We start from the raw sequence: 23,660 nt of genomic DNA, 5'->3' as shown, positions 1-23,660 counted from the left end.
CGGGGGGGCGGGGCGGTATGGAGAAAGGGGCGTGGTCTTCTGGGAGTGTGGGCGTGGTCTGAGGGGAGCGGCAAGTTGATTGGCTCAGGAGGCAGGGGGGCGTGGCCATAGGAGGCGTGGTCAGAGAAACAGCGCGGGAGCGCGAAGGGGGCGTGGCCTGATTTCAGAAGGGGCGTGGCCAGAGCGGGGGCGGCGCTCTGATTGGCCCCGGGGCACGCGCGAGATGGCGGGCCGGGCGATGGGCGGGGCGCGCGGGCCGGGGGCGGGGCCTGCGGGGCGCAGCGCGCTGATTGGGCCCCGGGGGGTCGGTAGGGGCTGGGCGGTGAGGGGGCGTGTCCAGGTAGCAGGTGCCGCGGGGGGCGGGGCCTCAGCGGGGCCGCGCGCTGATTGGCCCGCTGGCTGGCGCGGGAGCCGCGGAATGAATGGGTGGGGGCGTGGCCTAAGGGAGGGGGCGTGGCCAGAGGCAGGAGCAGCCCCGGGGGCAGGGGGACATGCACCTGGGAGGTCGGGGACACGAAGTACATGGGGACAGGAGCGGGGGGAGACAGGAAGGAGGGGGACGTACCTGGGGACAGGGGAGTGGGGGGACGTGGCTGGGGACAGGAGTGGGGCGGGGGGACACACGTACCTGGGGACAGGAAGGGAGGGGACATGTACCTGGGGACAGGAGGAGGGGGGACACACACGTACGTACCTGGGGATGGCGGGGGGACAACACACACACGTACCTGGGGACGGGGGGGACACACACATGTACCTGGGGACAGGAAGGGAGAGGACACGTACCTGGGGGGGGGGGGGGCAGACACACACAGGTACCTGGGGACAAGAGGTGGGGGGGGACACACACATACCTGGGGACAGGCGGGGGGGACACAGACACGTACCTGGGGACAGGATGGGGGGGACACAGACATGTACCTGGGGACAGGATCGGGTTGGGGATGGACACGTACCTGGGGACAGGACTGGGAGGGACGGACACACGTGATTAGGGACAGGAGGGAGAGGGGACATGGCTGGGGACAGGAGGGGAGGGGGAACATGCTTGGGGACAGGATGGGGGAGGACGTGGCCCCGGGGTGGCACACGCAGAGCCAGCAGAGCTCTCGACACGGTTCTATTTTATTACAGCGGGGGTGAAAAAGCCCCCCCCGGCCCAACAGGCAACCGGTAAAATTTATCCCAAAAATAACTCGGTACAAAACGGGTCTGCTCCAGAATTAAAAAAAACCTGACAGGAGTTTAAAACCTATCCCAGAACGCAAAGTAAAACAAATCCCATCCTCGGTGTCGGTAACCGCAGCCGCGGCCCCCGCCGGGAGCCAGGAGTGCCATCGGAGTCCTGCCCTGCGCCGCTGCCTTAGCTGGTGTCCATCTAGAAGAGAAGAGCAGAGCCATCACCGTGTGCCCTGGCATCCCCTGAACCACTGCAGCTCTCAGCCTTTCCTCCATTCGCACCCTGTGACATTACTCCATGTGGATTTTGGTTCTCATTCCCACCCCACAGCTGCTGCTCCAGCTGCGGGACAGCCTGTCCCACGCGGCCCTGCCTGGGGAACCGCGAACGGGGCTGCTTCTTGGCCACAAAGGCCGACATAGGGTTGTGGAACATGAAGCCAAGCCTGGCACAGGGCGCTGCTCGGCTCCAGAGGAGACTCCCTTAGCCCAACGAGCTGGAAAACACTTCCTCCTTCCCACCAGCTCAGAGTGTTTTCCCAGGACAAAGAGCCAGAGGGAACCCACAGCCAGCACCCAGCTGCACTTACCCTGGCATTGTAAGCATCCAGCTGTGCATCTAGTTCCTCTGCGGAGAGCTGCTGTTTGGAAGTTCTCCCGGCTCCTCTGCCTCTCCCTCTGCTCCCACCACGAGCTCCTCGCCTATTGCCGCCTCCACCCCCAAATCCTCCTGTAGCGCCACGGGTCCTGGTCATGCCACCTCTGTTTACACTGCGATTGGGAAAAGCAGCAGGTTTAGCACTTTCTGCTTAAGCCAACAGGCAGGGAGAAGTTTGCCAAGTGGGAGATGGACCCCCTTTCCTACAGAGGCTGGTTGTAACTCTGCGGCCACAGGCTCCTCACCTCTGTGCGGGTCTGCGCTGTGTGTCGATCTGTGATGTGACCAGCTGGATGTTCATGGGTCGGCCTGTAGGGAGAGCGGCGTGTGAGCCAGCACACGGGATACAGCCCGCGGGCCGCTGGAACAGGCTACAGAGGCGGCCACGCTGACTCACCATCCAAGGGGACCCCGTTGTACTGCTTCATTGCCTTCAGAGCGTCTGCCTTCCTCTCGAAGTGCACGTCCGCTGTCCCCAGGCTGCGGCCGGACCGGTCATAGTGCACGGCCGCCTTCTTCAAGGTCCCAAATTCTGCAAAGAGTTCCTGAAGGACAGAGGGAGAAGAGCACAAGCATCCGTCAGTGCCACAGACACCCACAGGACGATGAGGACAGTTCCCCCCACACAACTGCTCTAGCAGCACTGGTGCTTTCCTAAAATGCAGGAAAAGAGCCAGTGTAGACGGAAGCCCCAGCCCTTCAGAACGGCTTAAGGCAGCAGAACCAAGCAGCCTCTACCTCCCCCTAGCAGGGGGCATATTTGCAGCCGGCCCGAGGGGGCCAGTGGGGCAGCTGTTTCATAGAATCATAGAGTTGGAAAAGACCCACTGGATCATCGAGTTCAACCATTCCCATCAAACACTAAACCATGTCCCTCAGCACCTTGTTCACTCATCCCTTAAACACCTCCAGGGAAAGGGACTCAACCTGTTTGGGCCTGTTCCCGCGCCCAGTGACCCTTTCCGTGAAAAACTTTTTCCTAATGTCCAGCCTGAACTTCCCCTGGCGGAGCTTGAGGCCATTCCCTCTCGTCCTGTCCCCTGTCACTTTCCAAACAATCCAGACCCTCACAGAAGGGGCAGTGATGGAGCCACCAGCTTTGTCTCCGGGTGCTCCAATCCATAACTCAGCACGAATACCTCACCTTGGCAAGCACCGGCCATGCCCCACGCTGAAAAAGCTCCACATCCACACCGGGGCTGAGGGTGACCAGCACCTTCCCCGGCGTCTACAGCAGAGCTTGGCCACCACGCAGGAACTGCCAGCAGCCACCGTCCCAGCGCCCAGCGGAGCAGCACGAATCTGCTCCCACTTTCCGTGTGGGTGGCACTGGGGGAGGACCGCAGGGCAGCTTCTTCCCGCACGCATTCATCAGAGGGAAGGGGACACAGCTCTTGGCAGCGTCTTCCAGAGGAGGCCGCGCTCAGCCGCTGCTCCGGATCAGCTTCTCCTGGGCCGGAGAGGCCACAGGATCCCGTCCGGCTCAGGGAGCAACACGGCTTCACCAAAAGCCTTCGAGCTTCCTCAAGCCAACAGGTGCCCGAGCTGCACGCAGCACCGTGACGGTGCAATTAGCACAAAACCAGAGCCAGTAACCACCGCATCTGAGGCTGCGTGAAATTATGGGATGGGCAGTCACGAACAGGTGCAAGGATATTAAGTCAGCTTTGCTGCACGATGAACTGGACTAGAACCGCAAGCTTGTCCGCGCCTCAGCCCAAGCCAGCAGCAGAAGACGCAAATCCCAGCGGGCGCCGTGTGCAGGAGCTGGCTGCACCGAGAGGACTCCACAGGGCCACGTGTCCCACACCAGGGCCCAGCTACAGCACGAGACTAGTTTAAACCAAATCTGAACTGACGCGGGGAAAGAAAGGGGCTTTAAGCACATCAGTCAGTAGCAAGGTGACCTGAAAAAGCTCATTTCCCATGTGCAGCCAGATTGGCACACGGTGGGACTGGAATGAACCCACTGATGGAGAAAGCATCAGAGCAGGTAGCGGCTTCTCCTCAGTGAGGCCGTGAGGACCCAAAGCCCACGGAACATCAAAGCCTTGCAGCGGGCCTGGGGCAGCTCCTGCGACCTCACAGCTCAGGGCCCAGCAAGTGGGAGCCCCACAGAGCAGCCTCTGCAGCCGCATCGCTCCACGCACCCAACTGAAAAGCAGATGCCTCGGCTGAAAGAGCAACCCCAGAGGCTGTGGGGTAGGTGGACGCTCCCATACAAATCAGCCTTCCCAGTTACACCAACGAATACGGTGGGAGCACCTCGACGCTCGTGACTTTAACAAAGCTGTGCACACAGGTCTCACAAAACAGAGCCGCAGCTGGGCAGGCAGCACCGGGGAGGACCCCTGTAGCTACACAGTCCCTCAAGAGTTTGCACTGTTTACACCGAGCTCCCCAGCCGGATCTGGCCGAGTGGCCACATTCCCTCACCCTTTGTGCTGAGGCAGAGTGACTCACGCTGCCGTCAGGCACCACCTTACAGCAGCTTTTCTGAACCACAACCCTCCCCGGGATCGTCAGGGTGGTGCAGGACGGCTCTGGCGGCACAAAGCTCAGCACCAACACGGCCCTTGGTCACCGGGGCCGTTCCAGGCGGGGCTGCGACTGCCCCCTGGGAAGGCTCCCTCCCGTTCCCCAGACCCACCTGGATGTCCGCATCCGAGACGCCAAAATCCAGGTTGGAAACAAGCAGCTTTCCACCGGTCTCCACACCAGCCCCTGCCCCAAAGCCGCTGTCGAACAGGTCATGCTGCCACTTCTCTGGGAGTTGCTTTGGCTGGAACGACAACGGGGCCTTACTGAGCATCGCCAAACGGACAAAGGGACAACAATCCCGCCCCTGCCCCCCTTCCCTCGCCCCACCCTCTGCTCCGGGCCCACATCTCCTCCTCCCCATGCCCCTGGCCCCGCTCCTCCCGACCCGGCTCTTCTCCCCTCGCCCCCGGTCCCGGTTCCCTCGCCCCCGGCCCCGCTTCCCCCCTCCACCGGCCCCGCTTCCCCGGCCCCGCTCCCCCCGGCCCAGCCCCGTGCCCCGTACCCGGCTGTAGGGCGCGGGCCGGTTCCTGCCGCCGCCCCGCGCCATGAGCGGCCGGTTCCGCACGGGGCCGCCGCCGCCCGCCCGCCCGGCCCCCGCGCCGCCCCGCCCGGGCCCGGCCCCGCGGGTGGCTCCGCCGCGGCCTCGGCCTCCCCGGCCGCCGCCCCGGCCGGCGCCGCGCTGGCTGCGGTTCAGCTTGATGATATCGTCCAGGGACATGTCCATCTTGTCGGCCATGATGGCGGCTCCGCTCCGGGGCCCGCACTTCCGGCCGCGCTCCCGCCGCCACCGGAAGCGGAAGGAGGCGGGCCGGCGCGGCGGAAGCGGAAGCGGGAGCGGGAGCGGCCCCGGCGCGGGGCCCGGGGCGGAGCGGGGAGATGCGGGTGCGGGTGCGGAGCTGGCACGGGGTCGCCTCTTGGCTCTGGGTGGCGAACGACGAGAACTGCGGGATCTGCCGGATGGCGTTCAACGGGTGCTGCCCCGACTGTGAGTGCGGGCGGGGACACGGCGGGGACACCGGCCCTGCTGGAGCCCCGTATCCGGGGAGAGGGGGCCCTCCTGCCCCCCGTGTCCAGCGGGAGGGAGCCCTCCTGCACCCCAAGTCCAGGTAGAACCCTCCTGGACTCCAGTGTCGGGAGAGAGAGCTCTCCTGCACCCCACGTTCAGGGAGGGAGAGCCCTTCTGGACCCCATTGTGGGGAGGAGAGCCCTCCTGGACCCCAGTATGAGAGGAGAGAGCTCTCCTACATCCCACGTTCAAGGAGGGAGAACCCTCCTGCCCCCCATGTACAGCAGGAGAGAGCCCTCCTGCACCCCAAGTCCAGATAGAACCCTCCTGGACTCCAGTGTGGGAGGAGAGAGCTCTCCTACTTCCCACGTTCAGGGAGGGAGAGCCCTCCTGGACTCCACATCTGGGAAGTGAGAGCCTTGCTGCACCCGGTGTCTGGGGAGGGAGAGCTTTTCTGGACCCCGTGTCGAGTGAGAGAAGGAGAGAGCCCTCCTGGAACCCCATGTCCAGCTCTGGAGCCCTCAGCAAAGGAAGGACGTGGATCTGCTGGAGCAGGTCCAGAGGGGGCCAAGAAGGTGATTTGGGGTTGGAGCATCTCCTGTACAAGGACAGGCTGAGAGAGCTGGGGTTGTTCAGCCTGGAGAAGAGAAGGCTGCAGGGAGACCTTAGAGCAGCTTCCAGTATGGAAAGGGCTCCAGGAAAGCTGAGGAGTGCAAGGATAGGATGGGGAGGAATGGCTTTAAATTGGAAGGGGGAAGATTTAGATTAGAAATGAGAAAGAAATTATTCATTATGAGGGTGGAGAGGCCCTGGCCCAGGTTGCCTATGGAAGTTTTGGCAGCCCCATCCCTGGAGGTGTCCAAGACCATGTTGGATGGAGCTTGGAGCAACCTGATCCAGCGGGAGGTGTCCCTGCCCATGGCAGGAGGGTGTAACTGGATGGGCTGTAAGGTCCCTTCCAACCTAAACCATTCCATGATTTTACGGTGTTTGCCACAGCATCGCTGGCTTGGTTTTGCTGCTGCATTCGTGGGTCTTTGTGATCAGGAGCACGGTTCATCCTGGTTAACCACCGATAATAAATGGAGGTCATTGTTTTTCTTTGGGACCATGTACTGGGTTCAGAAGTGAGCAATCAAAATGCTTCAGAGGAGGCTAAGAAAGGGCTTTCCCTGTGGCTTCAGGCACTGCTTTGCACTGTTCTCAGTATGAGAACTCGTGGCATGGAGTGCTGCTTGGCTTACAGGCCTGATGAGGAGCGGCTGAGAGAGCTGGAGGTGTTTAGCCTGGAGAAGAGGAGGCTGAGGGGAGACCTCATTGCTCTCTCCAACTACCTGAGAGGAGGTTGTGGAGAGGAGGGAGCTGGACTCTTCTCCCAAGGGACAGGGGACAGGACGAGAGGGAATGGCCTCAAGCTCCACCAGGGGAGATTTAGGCTGGACATTAGGAAAAAATTTTTCACAGAAAGGGTCACTGGGCACTGGCAGAGGCTGCCCAGGGAGGGGGTTGAGTCCCCTTCCCTGGAGGGGTTTAAGGGACGGGTGGATGAAGCGCTGAGGGACATGGGTTAGTGATTGATGGGAATGGTTGGACTCGATGATCCGGTGTGTCTCTTCCAACCTGGTGATTCTATGATTCTCCGTTCTCCCTGCTGCCCACGCTTCCCGGGTCAAGGGGCCGCGAGGAAGCTGTGAGCGTCCCTTCCCCTGCCTGACCCCTGTCTGTGCCGCAGGCAAGGTGCCCGGCGACGACTGCCCGCTGGTGTGGGGCCAGTGCTCGCACTGCTTCCACATGCACTGCATCCTCAAGTGGCTGAACGCGCAGCAGGTGCAGCAGCACTGCCCCATGTGCCGCCAGGAGTGGAAATTTAAGGAGTGAGGATCCCCGCTACCTTCTACAGGTACGGCTGCCGGTGTCCCCCCTCCTTCCCTTCTCGAGGGGGCGCGGGGGCGGCGAGGCGAGCGCTATAAAGGCGTTGGCAGAGCGCGGCGGTCGCAGTGGCACCATGCGCGCTGCAGGCTGGCTGCTGCTGGCGCTGCTCTGCCTCTGCCGCCCCGCTGAGCCCTGGTACCGCCCGCCCGCCGGGCCCCGGCCCCACGCCGTGGGCAGAGCCTCGGGGCTGCTCTCCGGCCTCCGCCGCTCGCCGCACGCCCGCCGCTCCGGCTCCGAGCCCGGCACCGCTGGTCCTGCCCGGCTGCCCACAGGGCTCAGCGCTGCGGTGAGGAACGGGGCTCCCCGGGGGAACGTGGGGTCCCGGGATGGGGTCGGGGATCGAGGGAACTGGGGCTGCTTGGAGTTTAGAGGGACCGGGACCACCCTAGGATGGGGTTGGGGCTCAGGGGGTTGGCACTCAGAGGAGGTTGAGGTTGCCCCGGGATGAGATTGGAGCTCGGATGGGGCCAGGGCTACCCCGGGATGGGGTCACGGCTTGCGGGGAGCTGGGGCTGCCCTGGGATGGGGTCATGGAGCCAGGGCTGCCCCGGAATGGGGTCCCAGCTTGCGGGGAGCTGGGGCTGCCCCGGGATGGGTTGGGGCTGGGAGGATCCAGGGCTGCTCCGGGGTGGAGTTGGGGCTCCAATGGGGTCAGGACTCACAGGGGCTGGGGCTGCCCCGGGATGGGATCAGGGCTGCCCTGGGATGGGGTCAGGACTCGGTTGGGGTCAAGGCTACCTTGGAGCAGGGTCGGGGCTCAGGGGGACTGGAGCTGCCCCGGGAAGGGGTCAAGGCTGCCCCGTGGGTCCCAGTTCTGGTGCCCCCTGCCCCGCAGCGATCTGAGCAGCCGGGTGCGGGATGCTCTGCCAGCAGCACTGCCCAGGGTCCCCAGCCTCGCTAACGCTCTCTCCCACAGGCTCTGTGTGTGATGGACGTGGCCCCCGAGCCGCGGAGCTGCCGGGTGCTGCCGGGCGCCCTCGGCATGCTCCAGTGCAAGGCAGACATCACTGTGTCCCTGGATCCCATGGAATGTGCGGGTGTCTGAGCCGGTGGCTCTGCAGAGACAATAAATGCTTGGGCTGCTCCATCGCCTCTTTCCTTGCCTGGGAGGGAGCTGCCGGGGGGTGGGGGGACAACTCTGCCTTTTGGGGACTTGGGGCGGCTGCGCCCTCGTTGTGGCTCCCCTGCTCCCTGAGGCCAGGGGCTGCCCGGGTCAGGCTGAGCCCTTGGGGCTCCGGAGACGTGAGGAGGGGATGCAAAGTCCGGCTGGGAGCGCAGGGTGGGCAGCGTGTAGCAGGATTGTGGCTGGAGCTGCCCCTGGATCCACGAGGAGACTGGCAGCCCCATCCCTGATGGTAGTTGGGCTTGGTCTTCGGGCTCCACCAAGCTTCGGGGACCCATGGTGGCACTGGTACAGCTCCCTCCTGGTGGCCCCAAGTCCCTGGCAGCAGCCGTTTCATAGAATCGTAGAATAACCAGGTTGGAAGAGACCCACCGGATCATCGAGTCCAACCATTCCTATCAAACACTATCAAACAGGTTCTATGGCTGCTCAAACACACAGCAGAAAAAAAAAATCACTCGATAATCACAATCCCTGGCCCTGCGCGAGGTCATGGCTGAGCTCACAAGATTTAAGATTTAATTTAAGATTTAACTGCACTTACAACTGCTCTAGTGACTCCAATCCCATTGGAGGAACAGGCAGTTGCTGCGCTCTGCGTGATGAGGGGGCTCCTGGGCTGGACATAATGGGAACCAGAGTCTCGCTCTGTGCCTGGAGGGCGTGGGGGGAACCACAAACCAGAGAAAACAGTCACAAACTTGAACTTGCATCTTCCACCACCGCATTTTATCTCCACGATTGTTTTTGCCCCCAGGACTCGCGGGCTGTCAGTGAGCAGACGCTTGGAAGGGCCCAGAGGCACTTGGAGAGCACAAAATCAGAGCAGAAGTTTTCAGCGTGAGCTCCGAGCAGCTCTGCGAGGCCCCAGGGAACAGCAGCCGACGGCTCCACGTCAATCGGTTACACCAGCACGTCAGCCCCGGCCCGCGGTGCGAGCAGAAATGAACCACTTTTGTCATCTTTTAATATCCCCAGTACCTGTTTGGGGCCCAGAGGCACCTCCTTTACATGCAAACTCTCAGCCTGGGGTAGATGTGTCACTGCGGTAGAGTTGTTTGTTTTTAATGCCTCCTGTGGGAGGGGGTCGTGTGCGGAGGGGTTGGTTGTGCACTCGGGAAGGTCTGGCAGCGTCATCGTGGCTGCCGCAGGGGCAAGAAGCAGCTGGGGCTGCGATGCCAGCAGGAGCGGAGCCTGGCGCTGCCCGGGTTTGAGGTAGTCCCACCAGGGGCACCTCCTGAGCTCGGTGCATGGAAAGTGCTGGCCTGAGCTGCTCTCCTCCAGTCCAGGACCGGCACAAAGACAGGGCTCAGCCCCGTCCCACAGACCCTCAGGGTGGCCGAGACCACAGCACCAGCGGCTGCTGCAGCCGCCTCAGTTGGGGGTGAATCCACGACCCTCCAGTGGGGCAGAGCACGAGGCTTTTCCACCACAACCACTGTTTCGCTGCCACTGGCCACCGTTACCTTCCCAGTGAGGAAGAACCTTCTCTCTCACTGAAAAAGCGAGGCAGAAGTTTGGGATCACCCCTGCATCCCCAGGGCTGCCCTTTCCTTGGTGCCAGCTGCAGAACCCCCTGCAGAACGTGGCCCCGGAGAAGGGAACACAGACCACAACATGTTCTGCATCAGGAGAGGACAGAAAGCTCGGTTTTCCTCAATTTTCCAGTCCTCCCCTGCCCAGTACTCGGCTGGGTGGGTGCCTTGGCTCTTGTCACGGATGACACACGCGCATATTCCATGGATATTCTATTCTGTTCGTCACTGAAATACCACCAGGCGAGTTTGGGATAAGCAACGATGCAGCCAGGAGATCTTGAGCCCCACGGCTGCTTCATCCCCACTGCAGCCGGGCAGCAGGACAGACCCCGTGGCTGCTCGCAGACGCTGCTTTGGTGTTGTGATCTACCAAGAGATCGTTAGAACTCAGGTTGCCTCCTCCCTCCATGGCCACGTGCCCGCTGAACCGCTGGGACGCTCATCTTTCCAGTGCAAATTCTACAATTTTGGAGTCCAGAAACCATAAACTCCCGGAATGCAGCAAAGCAAAGACCCCCCCCTCACACTATCTAGTTCAATTTTCTAGTGAATTTAACAAAAAATTCCTCCTGCAGGGAGGACAAGCAGCTTCTTAGCCAGAGCGATCCCCAACCCCTGTGCCAGAACAAACCCTGCGTGGCTCAGAGCTGCAGCTGGGCTGCCCACAGGCAACAAGCTCCTTCTCCAGCCACAGCAACATCTCCCCGGCTCCCATCAGAGACCCAGGGAAAAGATCACAGAATCACTAGGTTGGAAAGGACCCACTGGATCATCCATTCACTAAACCATGTCCCTCAGCGCCTCATCCACCCGTCCCTTAAACCCCTCCAGGGAAGGGGACTCAACCCCCTCCCTGGGCAGCCTCTGCCAGCGCCCAATGACCCTTTCCGTGAAAAACTTTTTCCTAATGTCCAGCCTGACCCTCCCCTGGCGGAGCTTGAGGCCATTCCCTCTCGTCCTGTCCCCTGTCACTTGGGAGAAGAGCCCAGCTCCCTCCTCTCCACAACCTCCTCTCAGGTAGTTGGAGAGAGCAATGAGGTCACCCCTCAGCCTCCTCTTCTCCAGGCTAAACACCCCCAGCTCTCTCAGCCGCTCCTCATAAGGCCTGTTCTCCAGCCCCCTCACCAGCTTTGTTGCTCTTCTCTGGACTCACTCCGGAGCCTCAACATCCTTCTAGTGGTGAGGGGCCCAGAACTGAACACAGGATTCGAGGAGCGGTCTCACCAGTGCCGAGTACAGAGGGAGGATAACCTCCCTGGACCTGCTGGTCACACCGTTTCCTATACAGGCCAAGATGCCCTTGGCCTTCTTGGCCACCTGGGCCCCTGCTGGCTCATGTTCAGTCGCTGTCGACCAACACCCCCAGGTCCCTCTCCTCCAGGCAGTTTCCAGCCAGGCTTCTCCTAGTCTGTAGCTGCTCAGGGTTGTTGTGCCCCAAGTGCAGGACGCGGCCTTTGGCCTTGTTAAACCTCATGCCATTGGTCTCAGCCCAGCAGTCCAGCCTGTTCAGATCCCTTTGGAGCCTCCCTACCCTCCAGCAGATCCACAATGACGTGGAAGACAGCATCCCATTGAGGGACCTGGACGAACTCACCCCCACACAACTCTTCAACATTTTATTAACGATCAGCAACAAAAGTTGATAACAGAGAGGACAACAGAGCCACATGGAGAGACGGCGCAGGGAGCGGCCCAGGACATCCACCCACAGCGCCCTGGAATGTCAGAGGGGCTCAGCTCAGCCCCCCGTCCCCGTCAGGCCCTGCACCTCCCCGCAGGGCACACGCCGCACGCCAGCTCTCAGAACACAGTCTGAGGGAACTCATCGGGTGCGATATGGACTCTGGTGGCAGCAGCAAGCGGGGCTCCGAGCAGAGTCCCCCTGCCTCACCCAGCAATAGCCTTTGGCAAATGCACCCTGGGGTTCCAGGGCTCCAGTGCAGAAACACCTCGGCACGGCAGGAAAACCGCAGCACCGAGGGTCACTGCAGCCCTGCAGGTGCCACCACACCCCTGCCGGCTACGGGGCAGCAAAGGATTCCCTGGCAGCAGCCACAGCGGGGAGAGGGTTTATCCAGCTCAACCCCAAGCAGCTCTGGGCCCAGTATTGGCGCAGAGGCAGCAGCCGAGAGGAAGCAGCACGGTAACTTCAGAGCACAGGGACCTCAGAGCATCCCTAACGCCACTCACAGGAGGAACGGCGGGCACCGTTCCCCTTCCCAGGTTGGCTGCTCCCACCAGCCTGTCCAGCCCCTCCAGTGCTGCCCAAAGGGCTGCTCTGGAACGCAGACTCCGGGCAGGACAGCCGAACCCAGAGGAGCACAGGGGCCTGGGCAGCTGCTCCGTTTCCCTCCTACTAAAAGCCAGAAATGGTAGAAGGTAAAAGCACATCAACATGTTAAAATATTAGTTATGATTAAAACCATGTGGTTTGTTGGTTTGTTTTTTTTCTTCAAATCTCCTCCTAGGAAAAGGGATGGGGGCTGATCAACGGAGGAAGAACTAGGCAGCAGGATCCTGACTCGTTACATCCGCATAATTAGTGCAAGAGGAGCTAGGACAGATGAGGGTAGGACAGCACATCCTGTGCAGGCCGGCAGCCATGTCCCCGTTCAGGGGTCTCCTCTCGAGAGAGTGAGGCCGTGGCGCTCTACGACCCACGCACCAGCTCACTGCAGGCCTAGTGCTTCTCCTGTTCCAGCCTCTTCATGGCCTCCAATACAGCCAGCTCTTTTGCTTCCTTCTTCTGGTTCCTAGCTTCAAACTCCAGCCTGCACCAACCACAAAATGCCACAAGATTCTCATTCATCTGTATCTCTAGTAAACTAAAAGCACCTGGAGCAGGAGAATACTGCCTTCTCCTACTCTGCTTTGTTCTGAGTGCTTCAGAAACCTCACCAGTAACCCCCCAGCTCCTCTTTGAGAACCGTCACCCAGAGCTCCCCACAACTCTGAAGTCCCAGGCTCCCAGCCTTGCCACACTCCACTAATTTCTCCCTCTGCAGAAGACGTTGTTATTATATGCGTGGGACAAACCACTGAGTGCCAAATTTACCACTGTCCTGAGCCAAGGTCACTTGAAAGCAAAGGGCTCAGGCCTAAAAATGTAAATTCTGAAAGAAGTAACATGCTAAATTCCCAAGAACACAGCAAGGAAACATTATCATTAACAGAGGAGGGAAAACATTAAGATGTACTGTGAAGCACATTCTGGCATAGTGGAGTTTAGCTGTTCCTTCTCCTGCCCAAGCTATGGAAGATGAAGGACCAGTTCACTGATTCTGTGCCTTTAGTTAACACCTTCTTTCCATGTTTGATCCCGTTAACTGGGCCTCAGGCAAGCAGGACAGAACAGTACATGACAGAACTGGGAGATGAAGAAAGCCAACCTGTTCTTGATGATTCTTTGCACAATTAAATCTGTGGTGAGATTGCTGCCGCTGTCCACCAGCTGGAAAATGCCGCGTCGCTTCGGCTCCTGTGAACAAACATAGCAGACTCAGCTGGAGAAACCACACGGGACCTCTGGGTTTACAGCTCTGCAATGAAAGCTGAGCAGAAGTCACGGCAGGTCCTGTGAGCGCCCAGCTGGGCACGACAGAAAATGATCTCCTAGGAAGCAGAATAAATAATTCTGAAAGCAAAGCTTCACGTATGCGGGAGCCGAGCAAGGCTGCCCAGGGCTGGCGTAGAGCAAAGTTTACAGGATTTCTCATTCTGCCATAAAGGCATTGGAAAGAGGCAAACCAACACCATGACTAAAAGAAAGGAGCGATTGTGAATGATTTACAGGCTCTGCTCTGCGCAGCTGCCCTCAGGGTGGATGAAAATCAGCATCACCTGCCAAGGGTAGCGTCCTCTGCAATACAAATCCTCAGCTTAGGAACACGAACAAAGCCACGCTGCGTCTACTGAGCGCTGACACAGAAGCACAGACAACAGCGGCTGGCAGCTCACCTCGTACGGATCAGAACCATCCTTGTCTGGCACCACCTCAGTCATCCCATGACACACAAGTGTTACCTGGAGAAGGACACAAAGTCACTAGCAAGATCCAAAAGGTGACAAGGACCTTCCTGGCCACGGCACCGCCTGGAGATCAGCAAAGCTGCCTCTCTTGCTCCAGGCTTGGCATTGCAGCTGGAGCTCCCCGTAATCCTGCTGAGCGGGGCCACCCCTCTTCTAAACCCCTGTGTTTTTCTGCACCACTTTATCTTCCTAAGCATATCAAACAGCAACATCTTCATGTACATCTACAGGCAAAGGCTCTCACCCTGAAGTGATCCAGCAGATCAGCAGTGACAGCGTACGGGGCTCCGATCACCACTTCTGAAACGTACTAGAAAAGAAAGCAGGTTGAGGGAGAAAACAAAAATATGGAGAGGCCAGGCTGCTTCCTAAACAGGCTTGAGCACGTCAACCAGTTATGGAGGCAGGAACTCACATAAGGGGACAGGGTAGCAGGTTTAGCAGCTGCTGCTTGCCACACAGCTTCTTTTTGTTTCACTAAAGAATATGCTTTCAGGGAGTGTGTATACAGCAAATCCAAATATTAATTGCTCAGGACACACATTTCTGGGCCTTCCTATGCTTCTTTCTCAGGAATTTTCTCCCCTGCTGCAGGAAGCAGAGAGTTTTCGACAAGAACACAGCTGCAGAGCAGCATCCTGCCTTTTCCCTGCTGGTGAAGAAAGCTGGCGGGGCTCAGTAGCTCAGGTCAGCCAGGACAGCAGAGGAGCCCAGTGGTTCCTCTCTGGAGCACACCAGCACCTCTGGCAGCCAAAAGCCATCAGTCCAGTCTTTGCCTTCTCAACACACACCAAAGAACTCATGTAAGATTGTCGGCTGGGTGAACACCACCCAGCTCCAGGCAACTTCTGGAACAGCGCAGAGGCACTTACCCTACAGGCCAAGACACTGAGTGTTCTCTCATGGATGTTCATGATGGGATAGTTCTTCCCTTTGTAGCGATTTACTTCCTAAGGCAAAGCACCAGACACAATTAGAAGAGAGACAAAGCAAGCCCTTTCCCCCACGCTTTCTCCCAACACAAAAATCCTGTATTGGCCAATACGACCCTTTCCTGTCTTCCAGAGCACAGACTGCTTGTTCCAGAAAGAACAGGGGCCGAGCTGCTCTTTGGACACCACAACACACAGACCTGATCAAAGTGCAGCCCAGCAATGATGTAGGGTTTCTCTGCCAGCTGGTGAACTTTCTCCAGGAAATCCACATGCCCAACATCTGTAGATCTGTTTAAGGAATTGAACCTAACGTGGAAAACAGGGAAAGGAAGACAAGACACAGAGAGACTGAATAACCACAGTGGGAGACAGGAATCCAAAGGATTTTATTTTCACCTGCCTTGTAGCCTGTGTCCTAAGAACAGTTGCCTCCTTCCTCCTCAGGTTCCAGGCAAAAGCCAGACAACTTTCCAGCTCCACCTTACGTGGACTTAACTTTGTGCCTGTTTAGAATTTCTACCTGTTTCAGGTGTTAGGGCACAATGTCCCAGGGAGGCAGTGTCTGCTCCCAAAGCCCTGCGCAGCTGCTCTGTCTATGACAGCCAGTCCCCAAGAGCAGTGGAGAGCACCCAGCTGCCTTCCTGAAATCCTCCACAGCCAAAAATGAAGAGAGAGACAGGAGCTGTAGCTCGTTTCTCAATGTCCTGTAAATAAGAAACTGCCAGGCAGAACTCCTGCCTCCTCCCTCACAGGCACATCTACAGAATGGCAAAAAAAGAGAAGGGAAAAAAAACCAGAAGAGGCAGCAAATATCCTGGTCTAGTGCCTCAAAATATGAAGACATCAAACAAAAAGACCAATGCTACTTTCTTGACAGAACAAAGTCAAGGATACGGAAGAGGTCGAAGGCTCCGGCCACGTAGATGATTGTGTCTCCTGGCTGTGGCTCCTTCCCTGATGCAAACTGGATGATCTTCTGCGATGTCTGCAGGAACTGCGAGACGCCGGTCCAGGGACTGTGACCTTTGGGCCCCTGGGAAAACACACAGCATATGGGGCTCCTTTTCAGGCTGCAGGAGCAGGTCTGGCCAGCACACAGAAGGCAGCTGCAGGCAACTGGCAGCCTTGGTTTGCTAAGGAGTATCACAACGCTCATCAGCTTGGAGTTTCCACATTCCTGGCACCAAATATGCAACCTCACAGAAGCATTTTTTGCTCTGTCAAATACAGCCTAAACCATCCCCTCAACAGCCAGCTAAGGAGACATTGAGAAGAAAGCTCAGCAAGAAGGAAGGCGACAGGGCAGTCTCGGATTTCCAGGAGAGGCAAGGGGAGGCAACACGTAACCTACCTGTGCCCCACTCCAGCCTGCCCACACTCCTGGCTGGTGCCTGCCAAGCTGGAGATCACCCAGAGCTCCAGCCTGGGCCAGATCCAACCTGGAAAAACTGAAGAGCTTTATCCCCGCCACGTGGCAGTTTTGGAAACAGCTGTGGAGTCACTCGCTCCAGCCCTGCCTCACTCCCCTCAAGCGAGCTGCTCCACAAGACATGGAAAAGCTGAAACAACTCGTCCCAGAGCAGGACAAGCCGCACCAAGGGCAGCATGCAGGGGGCTCATGCAGGGTACGTGGCACCCAGACGCTCTCCCCAGATCCAAGCACCAGGAAACAGCCACGCTGGAGAAAACCCAACACTGGAGAACAATGAGGAGGATTCAGCCTGGTGAGGAACCCGCTGGTGAGTAAAAAGGACTTACTCAAGCCAGGCACCCATTAATCAGGGACAATCCAACACTCAGTCAATAAAAAGGGGCTGATGGCTCCTTAGAGGCAGTCCAAGATGTAAGCTGGGCACGGCAGAGGAGCCCAGGAGGATCGCTCTGCTGCTTGCAGACCAGACACGTGAATTCAGCAGCACACCAAGCTGCCTACGTGCCTGCTGCAGACCTAACGCAACACCTTTAAAATCACAAGCACTAAGAGGAGCATCCACAGAGGCTGTCCTTAGGTTGGAACTGCGAGCACTTGGGTCCCAAAGGAAGCGGTGATAACGAATTTATAAGCAAGCCAGCAAAGGCTCAATGGGTGCAGCGGCTCTACGGTGTCACTGATGAACAGTCTGCTTGCTAGCTCTGTGTGGCCACACCTGCCTGTCTCACCGACCACAGTAGCTGCTTTACGGGGCAGCAGACATTTACTGGGGTTACTACTACATGTGGGTGGAAAACCAAGCCTGAAAAACAGGCCAGAAAGCACATTTGGAATCCTTCTCAGACAGGACAACAACCAGACGTCCACAACCAGAACTCACATTACCTTCCCAAAGTTGTCAGTGTGCTTCCGATAGTCTAGGTCCTCATCCTGAAGGGAGATAAAGAGTCAAAACGTTTAAGCACTCACACAGCTCATCCAACCAAGAATACGCTTGTGTGTGGCAGAGGTGCTGGCAGCCCTGGCTCAGACCTCGCACCATTGATCCCTGGCACCACATGCTGACAAACTAGTTAATCTCTAAACCAGATTCATGTCCCAGCATGAATCAGGTGAAACGTGTCCTTATCTGATCCCAGCCTGGCACCACGCAGTGAGGATGGTTCTTGTCCAACCTCTACAGTGTTGCACGCCTACGTCCTCCCTCAGCTACACAAGCCCCTAAGAAGAGAATGTCCCTCCTTCTTCCACAGACACGCCGCTAGCCACGGGCTCAGACCCCTGCAGACAGCTCGTAGTGCTGGGCCCGTCTTGGTGTGAATTTACATATTACAGCTAAGCCAGTTAAACAGCTCAGCACTCAGATCTCCCCCTATCCTATCCCTAAATTCTCTTGTGGGTGCCTTGTCTCGTCCCTGCTGTTATCCAGGCGATTCCATTCACTGGACTGCTTATTTACCAAGTCAATTCAACTCAATAACCAACATAAGACTGCTTCCTTTAATTCCCTTTGGTTAGGTTGGCTGTCTACCAGGTAGTGAGCTGAGGAGACTCAAGAAAGATCTGGTAAGACCAGAGACAGCAGAAGGCAGAAGCGTGCAGCTCAGCGGGAACGAAGAACTTTCCATTTCTGGCAGCGCTGGACTGATCAATGTGGCGACACGATGGAGTTTCACTCTCAGAGAAGCCACAGGCCAGCCTGTACTTCCCATAACGCTCCCGAAGCCCGTGCCAATCATGAGGGATCAAAGTTTTTATCCCCCACACCTTGCCAAAGCAGCCTGGGCTGAGATCACACTCTGATCTCAGACAGGCTTAAGCAAACATAAGCAGGGTGTTTTGCTGCCACTGCCCATAATCAGCTTGCCAGTTCTCCGTGCGCCTAGGAGCCAGACTCGGGAGCTCCATTGCCATTTAGGACAGCAAAAGGAAAGAGCTGGCATATGCCCTGGGCTCCACGCTCCCACCCAAAGCCCTCTGACTCACTATGTTGCTGTGGTGAGCCTTAGTCATGAGCAGCATGCGGCCAACGAGGTCGGTAGTGGACACACCTTGGGTGCGTTTGCATTCCCTGCAGGGAGACAGGCAGAGGATCAAGCAGAAGCCACAGGAGCACACGCCTCTTCCCACCCTTTGCCACGGGAACACCTGCAGCACCTGATAAATCCAAACTAGGGACCATCCTGAGCAAGTCTTCCTTCTACCTGCTCTTGATATCAAGTACTCGATGATCCGGTGGGTCTCTTCCAACCTGGTGATTCTATGATTCTATGATACAGCACTCCCTTCCTGAGCCCCTGCATCTTTTTATTGCCACAGCAACTGCTCACATGAGAAAAACTTACCTTGCACAGACTTCCCAACAGAGCTAACTCCCCATAAGGCTTCAAGACCAGAACTAGCACCCGCCGGGAACAGAAACCACCCGAGTCAGTCGCTAGTCCGCAACCTTTCCCAGAGCCAAAACAGCAGGAGCAATGGAAGCTCTGACGCTCATTACCACAAAATTAAAGGGTGACCTCAGGGTAGCTGTGGTTCATCTGACTTCCTTTCAGGGCACCAACTCCCAGAAACTCTGCCCAGAAGCGAGTAAGAAGGGACGCAGCAGGGGTTACCTGTATCGCCCCGCAGCCTTCACTTCCTCATAGGTATCCTTGCCGTCGACCGTCAAGGTGATGTCATCTGCGGAGAAAGAAAAGCCTCAGAACTGTGCCTCAAGGTTTTCTGCACAAAGGCTGCAGCTGACCAGGTCCAGCACATAAATCAGAGTAGAACTCCCACAATCCCAACCCCTGTGCACACGTAAGGCACATCCTGTATCCCGTGGGAATGTTGGGGTTTACAAGTCACCTTGACCATGGGGACAAGCAGATTCCTGGGTGCTAAATGCCACAAATTATCTGGGCCACTGGATTTTTTCTTTTTACGTAGTCCAGAAAATCTGAGCTGGTTGCCCTTGTGGAAAATCCAATAGCAGGGACAACTGAATTATTGTTGGAATGATAATAAACAGCTGCCATCAGTCCTGGTGTTAAAAGCACTTTCTCTCTCACTTCTCTAGGACTGGTTTTAACTGCTGGTTCACGTTACAACTTTCTCAGTCAATTAAACATCCAGTTCCACCCCCTGCCATGGGCAGGGACACCTCCCGCTGGATCTGGTTGCTCCAAGCCCCATCCAACCTGGCCTTGAACACCTCCAGGGATGAGGCATCAAGCTACCCCTCTGCAGAGTTAACTCTGGTCTGCCTCTGCCAGGGCTGCTCGCTCACTCTAAAAAACATCCCTCACCCACTTTCGGTGCCAGTTCTTGGTAAGTGAAAAACCTAAGCTGGCTTTCATTTGGTAATCCAGGCTGGCAGCTCCCGCCTGCTCCCTCTCGCAGAGGCAGGTGGCAGACTCAGGGAAGCTCAGGAATTCTGCTCCAACCCCACACCCTCACCGCAGGGCATGGGGACAGAGGAGAGGAGAACATGCTGCAAGCGCAGCTCCGCGTGCCAGGAGAGGCAGAAACGGCAGCTTTGCTGTCTGTCACCCTCCCGGTTAAGCTTGCCTATTTCAAAACTTATCTCGTGCATAAACACAGCCTCGCAAAACCGCAGGTATCACTCAGGTAGAAGAGCGAGATGATTTGGCAGAGGGGATAAACGCAGCGAAATTGGAGCAAAGGCCACGAGCGCTCCTCTGCTGCCTTAATCCCTCACCGAGTCTTGCCAGGGGTCACGTACCCAGGCACGCATGCAGGGCAGGCAACTGAGTTAACAAGGAACTTGATAATCACCCTGTTCACGTGAATAAGCGCACCTATCTTATAGAGGATTAATGATTTATATACATTTAATGAAACACACAGCTTATCAACAGGTGGCTGGGATCGGATGAGGAAGGATGTGTGAAATGAGTGCAAAGACTACTAATTAAAGGAACCAAATACCTTCAGAGGGGCAGGGAGGAGGGGCTGAGGCTGAAGGAGCCAGAGAAGCAGACCCAGGAAGGGACAGAGTACAAAAGCAAGAGTGTTTCCTGAGCTCATCGCTTCTCTCCAGAAGCAAACTGAAAAGTGTTCCTCACCAGAACTGAGTCTGTGACCCACAGCCAGCTAAGCCCTTGAACAGCTTCTCAGCTGGATAAAGAGGGAGAAGCTTTTCAGATCTGATCTCATCCCAGGATAAGCAGATACAAACACGATTGTGTTCCTGCACACTTACCTTTTTAACAGCGTTTTTCACGTTTAAGGTTTGTAAATTGCTTTCCCCTGTGCCCAAGTTTCTGATGGTGCTCGGGACAACCCAGGGTAACTGTCAGACAAGGGGTTTCCTCTCTATGAGTTAAAACAATCCCTAAACCAGAGGGACTTGGTCCCCCCTGAGGATGCCCAGCACACAGATGGGTTTCTCCAGAACACAGAATGGGACATGCCAGGCACGTTCCTACGGCCAGCGCTGGCCAGAACGCTCCCTTGTTTGCTGCAGGGAAACTAAAAGCACGCGAGCCCCGTCAAGCCTGCGTTATTACAACTCTCGTCTCAGAATAGCACTCACCACCATGCACACAGAAGTCACAATTGTATCTGTCCAGGGTTTCCAGCGTGGTGACATAGGGAGCTCCTGGAGCAATCTCATCCACCCACTTGATGGCTTGCACCATCTTGTATCTCTCCTCCTGCGTAAAGACAGGGGGGCCCTTGTGCTTGGCAATCTCCTCTGGGCGAGAAACAGAAAGACCCAGTTAGAAGCACGCACGGCCGCCGCAGAGACGCTCGCCTGCAGCAGCCAACCTCGTTTTGAGGGGATGTGAACTTCACCGTGGGATGAAACTTAGCTTGGAACTGGTTTGTGGTAGAGAAGGCAGCCCCAGCTAGATCAGGGAAGATTTTAATTCAGTTGCTCTTCCTACGCGAGTAATGTGGGTGCTGGAACTTGCTGGGAAGGCAAAGGGTCCCGATGCTTCCCTTGTACCTGGATACTTCCAGCTGGGGGGAATACCTGGATCTCCTGGCAGTCCCCGAGGGGAAATTTCCCTTCCAAGCAATAGCTTCACGCTACGCTCGGTGCATGTTAGAAAATATGCATCCGTAAATCAATTTAAAATCCATCTTCACACGCGAGAAACAGTTCTTAGCACTTAACTTTCAGCTGGGCTTGAAGTTAATTTTCTGCACATCGGATCTGCAGTCTGTACCATCAAAGCCAGACCCACTTTTAAGAGGTTCCGTGTTTTTGCAGCACAAATCACTGGTCACCCCTCAAATAAAGCAGGTGAGCATCCAACCCAACCCTGGCACCAGAGAAAGGAGCGACCCGCTATTTCACACAGGGAAGACATCCTTGATTTTGGAGGCTGCTGCTGCTCTGAGAGGGACCCCGGGAAGCAGTGTGTTGGGATCTGTCACCCCAAGGTGTCGGAGCTGCGGGTAGAGTTGGGATCCCTGTTACCCCAGGGTGCAGCAGGGGAAGCTGTGGAAGCACCGTGCAATGTGGGGATTCCTGACATCCCAGGATGAAGGAGCTGTGGGCAGTGTTGGGATCCCCCCCACGCCCCACAGCGCGCTGTGACGGGATCCCTGTCACCTCAGGGTGCGGGAGAGGAGCTGTGAGCACTGTGACGGGATCCCTGTCACCTCAGGGTGCGGGAGAGGAGCTGTGAGCACTGTGACGGGATCCCTGTCACCTCAGGGTGCAGGAGGGAAGCAGGGTATGGTGAAGCAGGATTCCTGTCACCCTAGGGTGCACAAGGGGAGCTGTGAGCGCTGTGACAGGATCCCTGTCACCTCAGGCTGTGGGAGAGGAGCTGTGGGCAGTGTCAGGACCCCTCTGTCCCTCTGGTGCGGGAGCAGGGTGCAGTGTATCAGGATCCCTGTCACCTCAGGGTGCAGGAGAGGACCTGTAAGTGCTGTGACGGGATCTCTGTCACCCCAGGGTGAGGGAGAGGAGCAGCTAGCGCTGTGACGGGATCCCTGTGACCCCAGGGTGCAAGAGGGGACCGGTAAGTGCTGTGAGGGGATCTCCATCACCTCAGGGTGCAGGAGGGAAGCAGCGAGCGCTGTGACAGGATCCCTGTCACCTCGGGGTGTGGGAGGGGAGCAGCTACTGCTGTGACAGGATCCCTGTCACCTCAGGGCACGGGAGAGGAGCTGTGAGAGCTGGGACAGGATCCCTGTCACCTCAGGGCACAGGAGAGGAGCTGTGAGAGTTGTGAGAGGATCCCTGTCACCTCGGGGTGCGGGAGAGGAGCTGTGAGAGCTGGGACGGGATCCCTGTCACCTCAGGGCATGCGAGAGGAGCTGTGAGCGCTGGGACAGGATCCCTGTCACCTCAGGGCACAGGAGAGGAGCTGTGAGAGTTGTGAGAGGATCCCTGTCACCTCGGGGTGCGGGAGAGGAGCTGTGAGAGCTGGGACGGGATCCCTGTCACCTCAGGGCACGCGAGAGGAGCTGTGAGAGCTGGGACAGGATCCCTGTCACCTCAGGGCACGCGAGAGGAGCTGTGAGAGCTGGGACAGGATCCCTGTCACCTCAGGGCACGCGAGAGGAGCTGTGAGAGGATCCCTGTCACCTCAGGGCACACGGGAGGAGCTGTGAGAGGATCCCTGTCACCTCAGGGCACACGAGAGGAGCTGTGAGAGGATTCCTGTCACCCCCGGGTGCGGGAGGGAGGCAGTGAGCGCTGTCGGGGACCCCCGTCACCCCCGTTGGGGCTCCCGCCGCCCTTACCGTCGGTGTGGACGCCCACGACGAGGCAGTCGCCCATGGCCCGCGCCTGGCGCAGCTGGTTGGAGTGCCCGTAGTGGACCATGTCGTAGCTGCGGAAACAGCGGCGGTTCGGAAGGCGGCTCCCTCCCCTTCCCGTCCCCGCCGCGGTCACGGAGGAGCGGAGGCACCGGCTCGGCCAACGCCGTTTATTCCGCCCGCGCCACTCACCAGCCGTCGCACCACACGCGCACCGGCCGGCTCCCCCCGGCCGCCGCCGCCGCCGCGCCGCCACCCGCCGTCCCGTCGCGCAGCATGGCCGCGCTGTCACCGGCGGCGCCGAGCGACCGGGCCCGGCCCCGCCGCCAGCCTGGGCGGGCCCCGCCGCCCGCCCCGCCAGCCCCCTTGGGGCGGTCGCCTCAAACCGATCCGCCTCCATCTTGAAACGGTCACCGCGGCCCGGCCGCCATCTTGGGGCGGGCGCTTCAAACCGACCCGCCGCCATCTTGGGAGGTCACGGCGACCGCCGCCCGGCCGCCATCTCGGGGCGGTCCCTACAACCCACCCCACCCCCGCCGCCATCTTGGGAGGGTCGCCGGC

At 58.1% G+C, this 23,660-nt stretch overlaps 3 protein-coding genes across 8 annotated transcripts in view; 1 reads left to right on the top strand and 2 right to left on the bottom strand.

Moving 5' to 3' along the window:
* Nucleotides 1–1,107: 1,107 nt before the first annotated feature.
* ALYREF (Aly/REF export factor) lies at nt 1,108–5,152 on the bottom strand. Its single transcript, XM_069872777.1, has 6 exons — nt 4,881–5,152; nt 4,488–4,619; nt 2,235–2,382; nt 2,083–2,146; nt 1,770–1,950; nt 1,108–1,378 (listed from the first exon to the last, which is right to left on the bottom strand). The coding sequence occupies exons 1-6, from the start codon at nt 5,112–5,114 to the stop codon at nt 1,364–1,366; spliced, it is 774 nt and encodes a 257-aa protein (XP_069728878.1). The 5' UTR covers nt 5,115–5,152; the 3' UTR covers nt 1,108–1,363.
* Nucleotides 5,153–5,191: 39 nt separating this feature from the next.
* ANAPC11 (anaphase promoting complex subunit 11) overlaps nt 5,192–23,660 on the top strand; it is a 75,890-nt gene continuing 57,421 nt past the window's right edge. Inside the window, exons 1-3 of one of the 4 annotated variants that reach the window (XM_069872774.1) lie at nt 5,192–5,363; nt 7,117–7,284; nt 7,403–7,475. In XM_069872774.1, coding sequence (XP_069728875.1) covers nt 5,255–5,363; nt 7,117–7,262 — 255 coding nt within the window. In that variant the 5' untranslated portion in view covers nt 5,192–5,254 and the 3' untranslated portion in view covers nt 7,263–7,284; nt 7,403–7,475. Of the gene's footprint in view, nt 5,364–7,116; nt 7,285–7,374; nt 7,603–8,232; nt 8,404–23,660 lie in introns of those variants that run through there. The other 3 variants (XM_069872773.1, XM_069872775.1, XM_069872771.1) reach the window with 3 other exon arrangements.
* PCYT2 (phosphate cytidylyltransferase 2, ethanolamine) lies at nt 11,582–23,621 on the bottom strand. 3 transcript variants are annotated; one of them, XM_069872904.1, is made up of 13 exons: nt 23,292–23,438; nt 23,085–23,173; nt 20,914–21,075; nt 18,989–19,055; nt 18,360–18,444; nt 17,259–17,303; nt 15,836–15,974; nt 15,139–15,221; nt 14,879–14,956; nt 14,251–14,316; nt 13,935–14,000; nt 13,367–13,455; nt 11,584–12,748 (listed from the first exon to the last, which is right to left on the bottom strand). In XM_069872904.1, the coding sequence occupies exons 1-13, from the start codon at nt 23,375–23,377 to the stop codon at nt 12,658–12,660; spliced, it is 1,146 nt and encodes a 381-aa protein (XP_069729005.1). In that variant the 5' UTR covers nt 23,378–23,438; the 3' UTR covers nt 11,584–12,657. The 3 variants fall into 3 exon arrangements, with proteins under 3 accessions (XP_069729004.1, XP_069729003.1, XP_069729005.1); XM_069872902.1 differs by lacking the exon at nt 23,085–23,173 and having other exon boundaries at nt 11,583–12,748; nt 23,292–23,619; XM_069872903.1 differs by lacking the exons at nt 17,259–17,303; nt 23,085–23,173 and having other exon boundaries at nt 11,582–12,748; nt 23,292–23,621.

This window comes from Phaenicophaeus curvirostris, chromosome 19, assembly GCF_032191515.1.
Source record: "Phaenicophaeus curvirostris isolate KB17595 chromosome 19, BPBGC_Pcur_1.0, whole genome shotgun sequence".
Lineage (NCBI taxonomy): Eukaryota > Metazoa > Chordata > Aves > Cuculiformes > Cuculidae > Phaenicophaeus > Phaenicophaeus curvirostris.
The sequence above is the reverse complement of the archived record's forward strand: the minus strand, read 5'-3'. Positions and strand labels throughout refer to the sequence as shown.

Excerpts from the sequence above, each read along its gene's own strand:
- PCYT2 (XM_069872902.1), bottom strand. The coding sequence starts at position 23,565 with ATGGCGGCGGGTCGGTTTGAAGCGCCCGCCCCAAGATGGCGGCCGGGC. Across the intron at positions 19,056-20,913 it reads TGACTTCTGTGTGCATGGTG|ATGACATCACCTTGACGGTC; the intron begins GTGAGTGCTATT and ends CTTTCTCCGCAG. Across the intron at positions 14,957-15,138 it reads CTGGGCTGCACTTTGATCAG|GAAGTAAATCGCTACAAAGG; the intron begins GTCTGTGTGTTG and ends GCTTTGCCTTAG.
- ALYREF (XM_069872777.1), bottom strand. The coding sequence starts at position 5,114 with ATGGCCGACAAGATGGACATGTCCCTGGACGATATCATCAAGCTGAAC. Across the intron at positions 2,383-4,487 it reads TCTCGGATGCGGACATCCAG|GAACTCTTTGCAGAATTTGG; the intron begins GTGGGTCTGGGG and ends TCTGTCCTTCAG. Across the intron at positions 1,951-2,082 it reads CAGCGCAGACCCGCACAGAG|TGTAAACAGAGGTGGCATGA; the intron begins GTGAGGAGCCTG and ends TCCCAATCGCAG.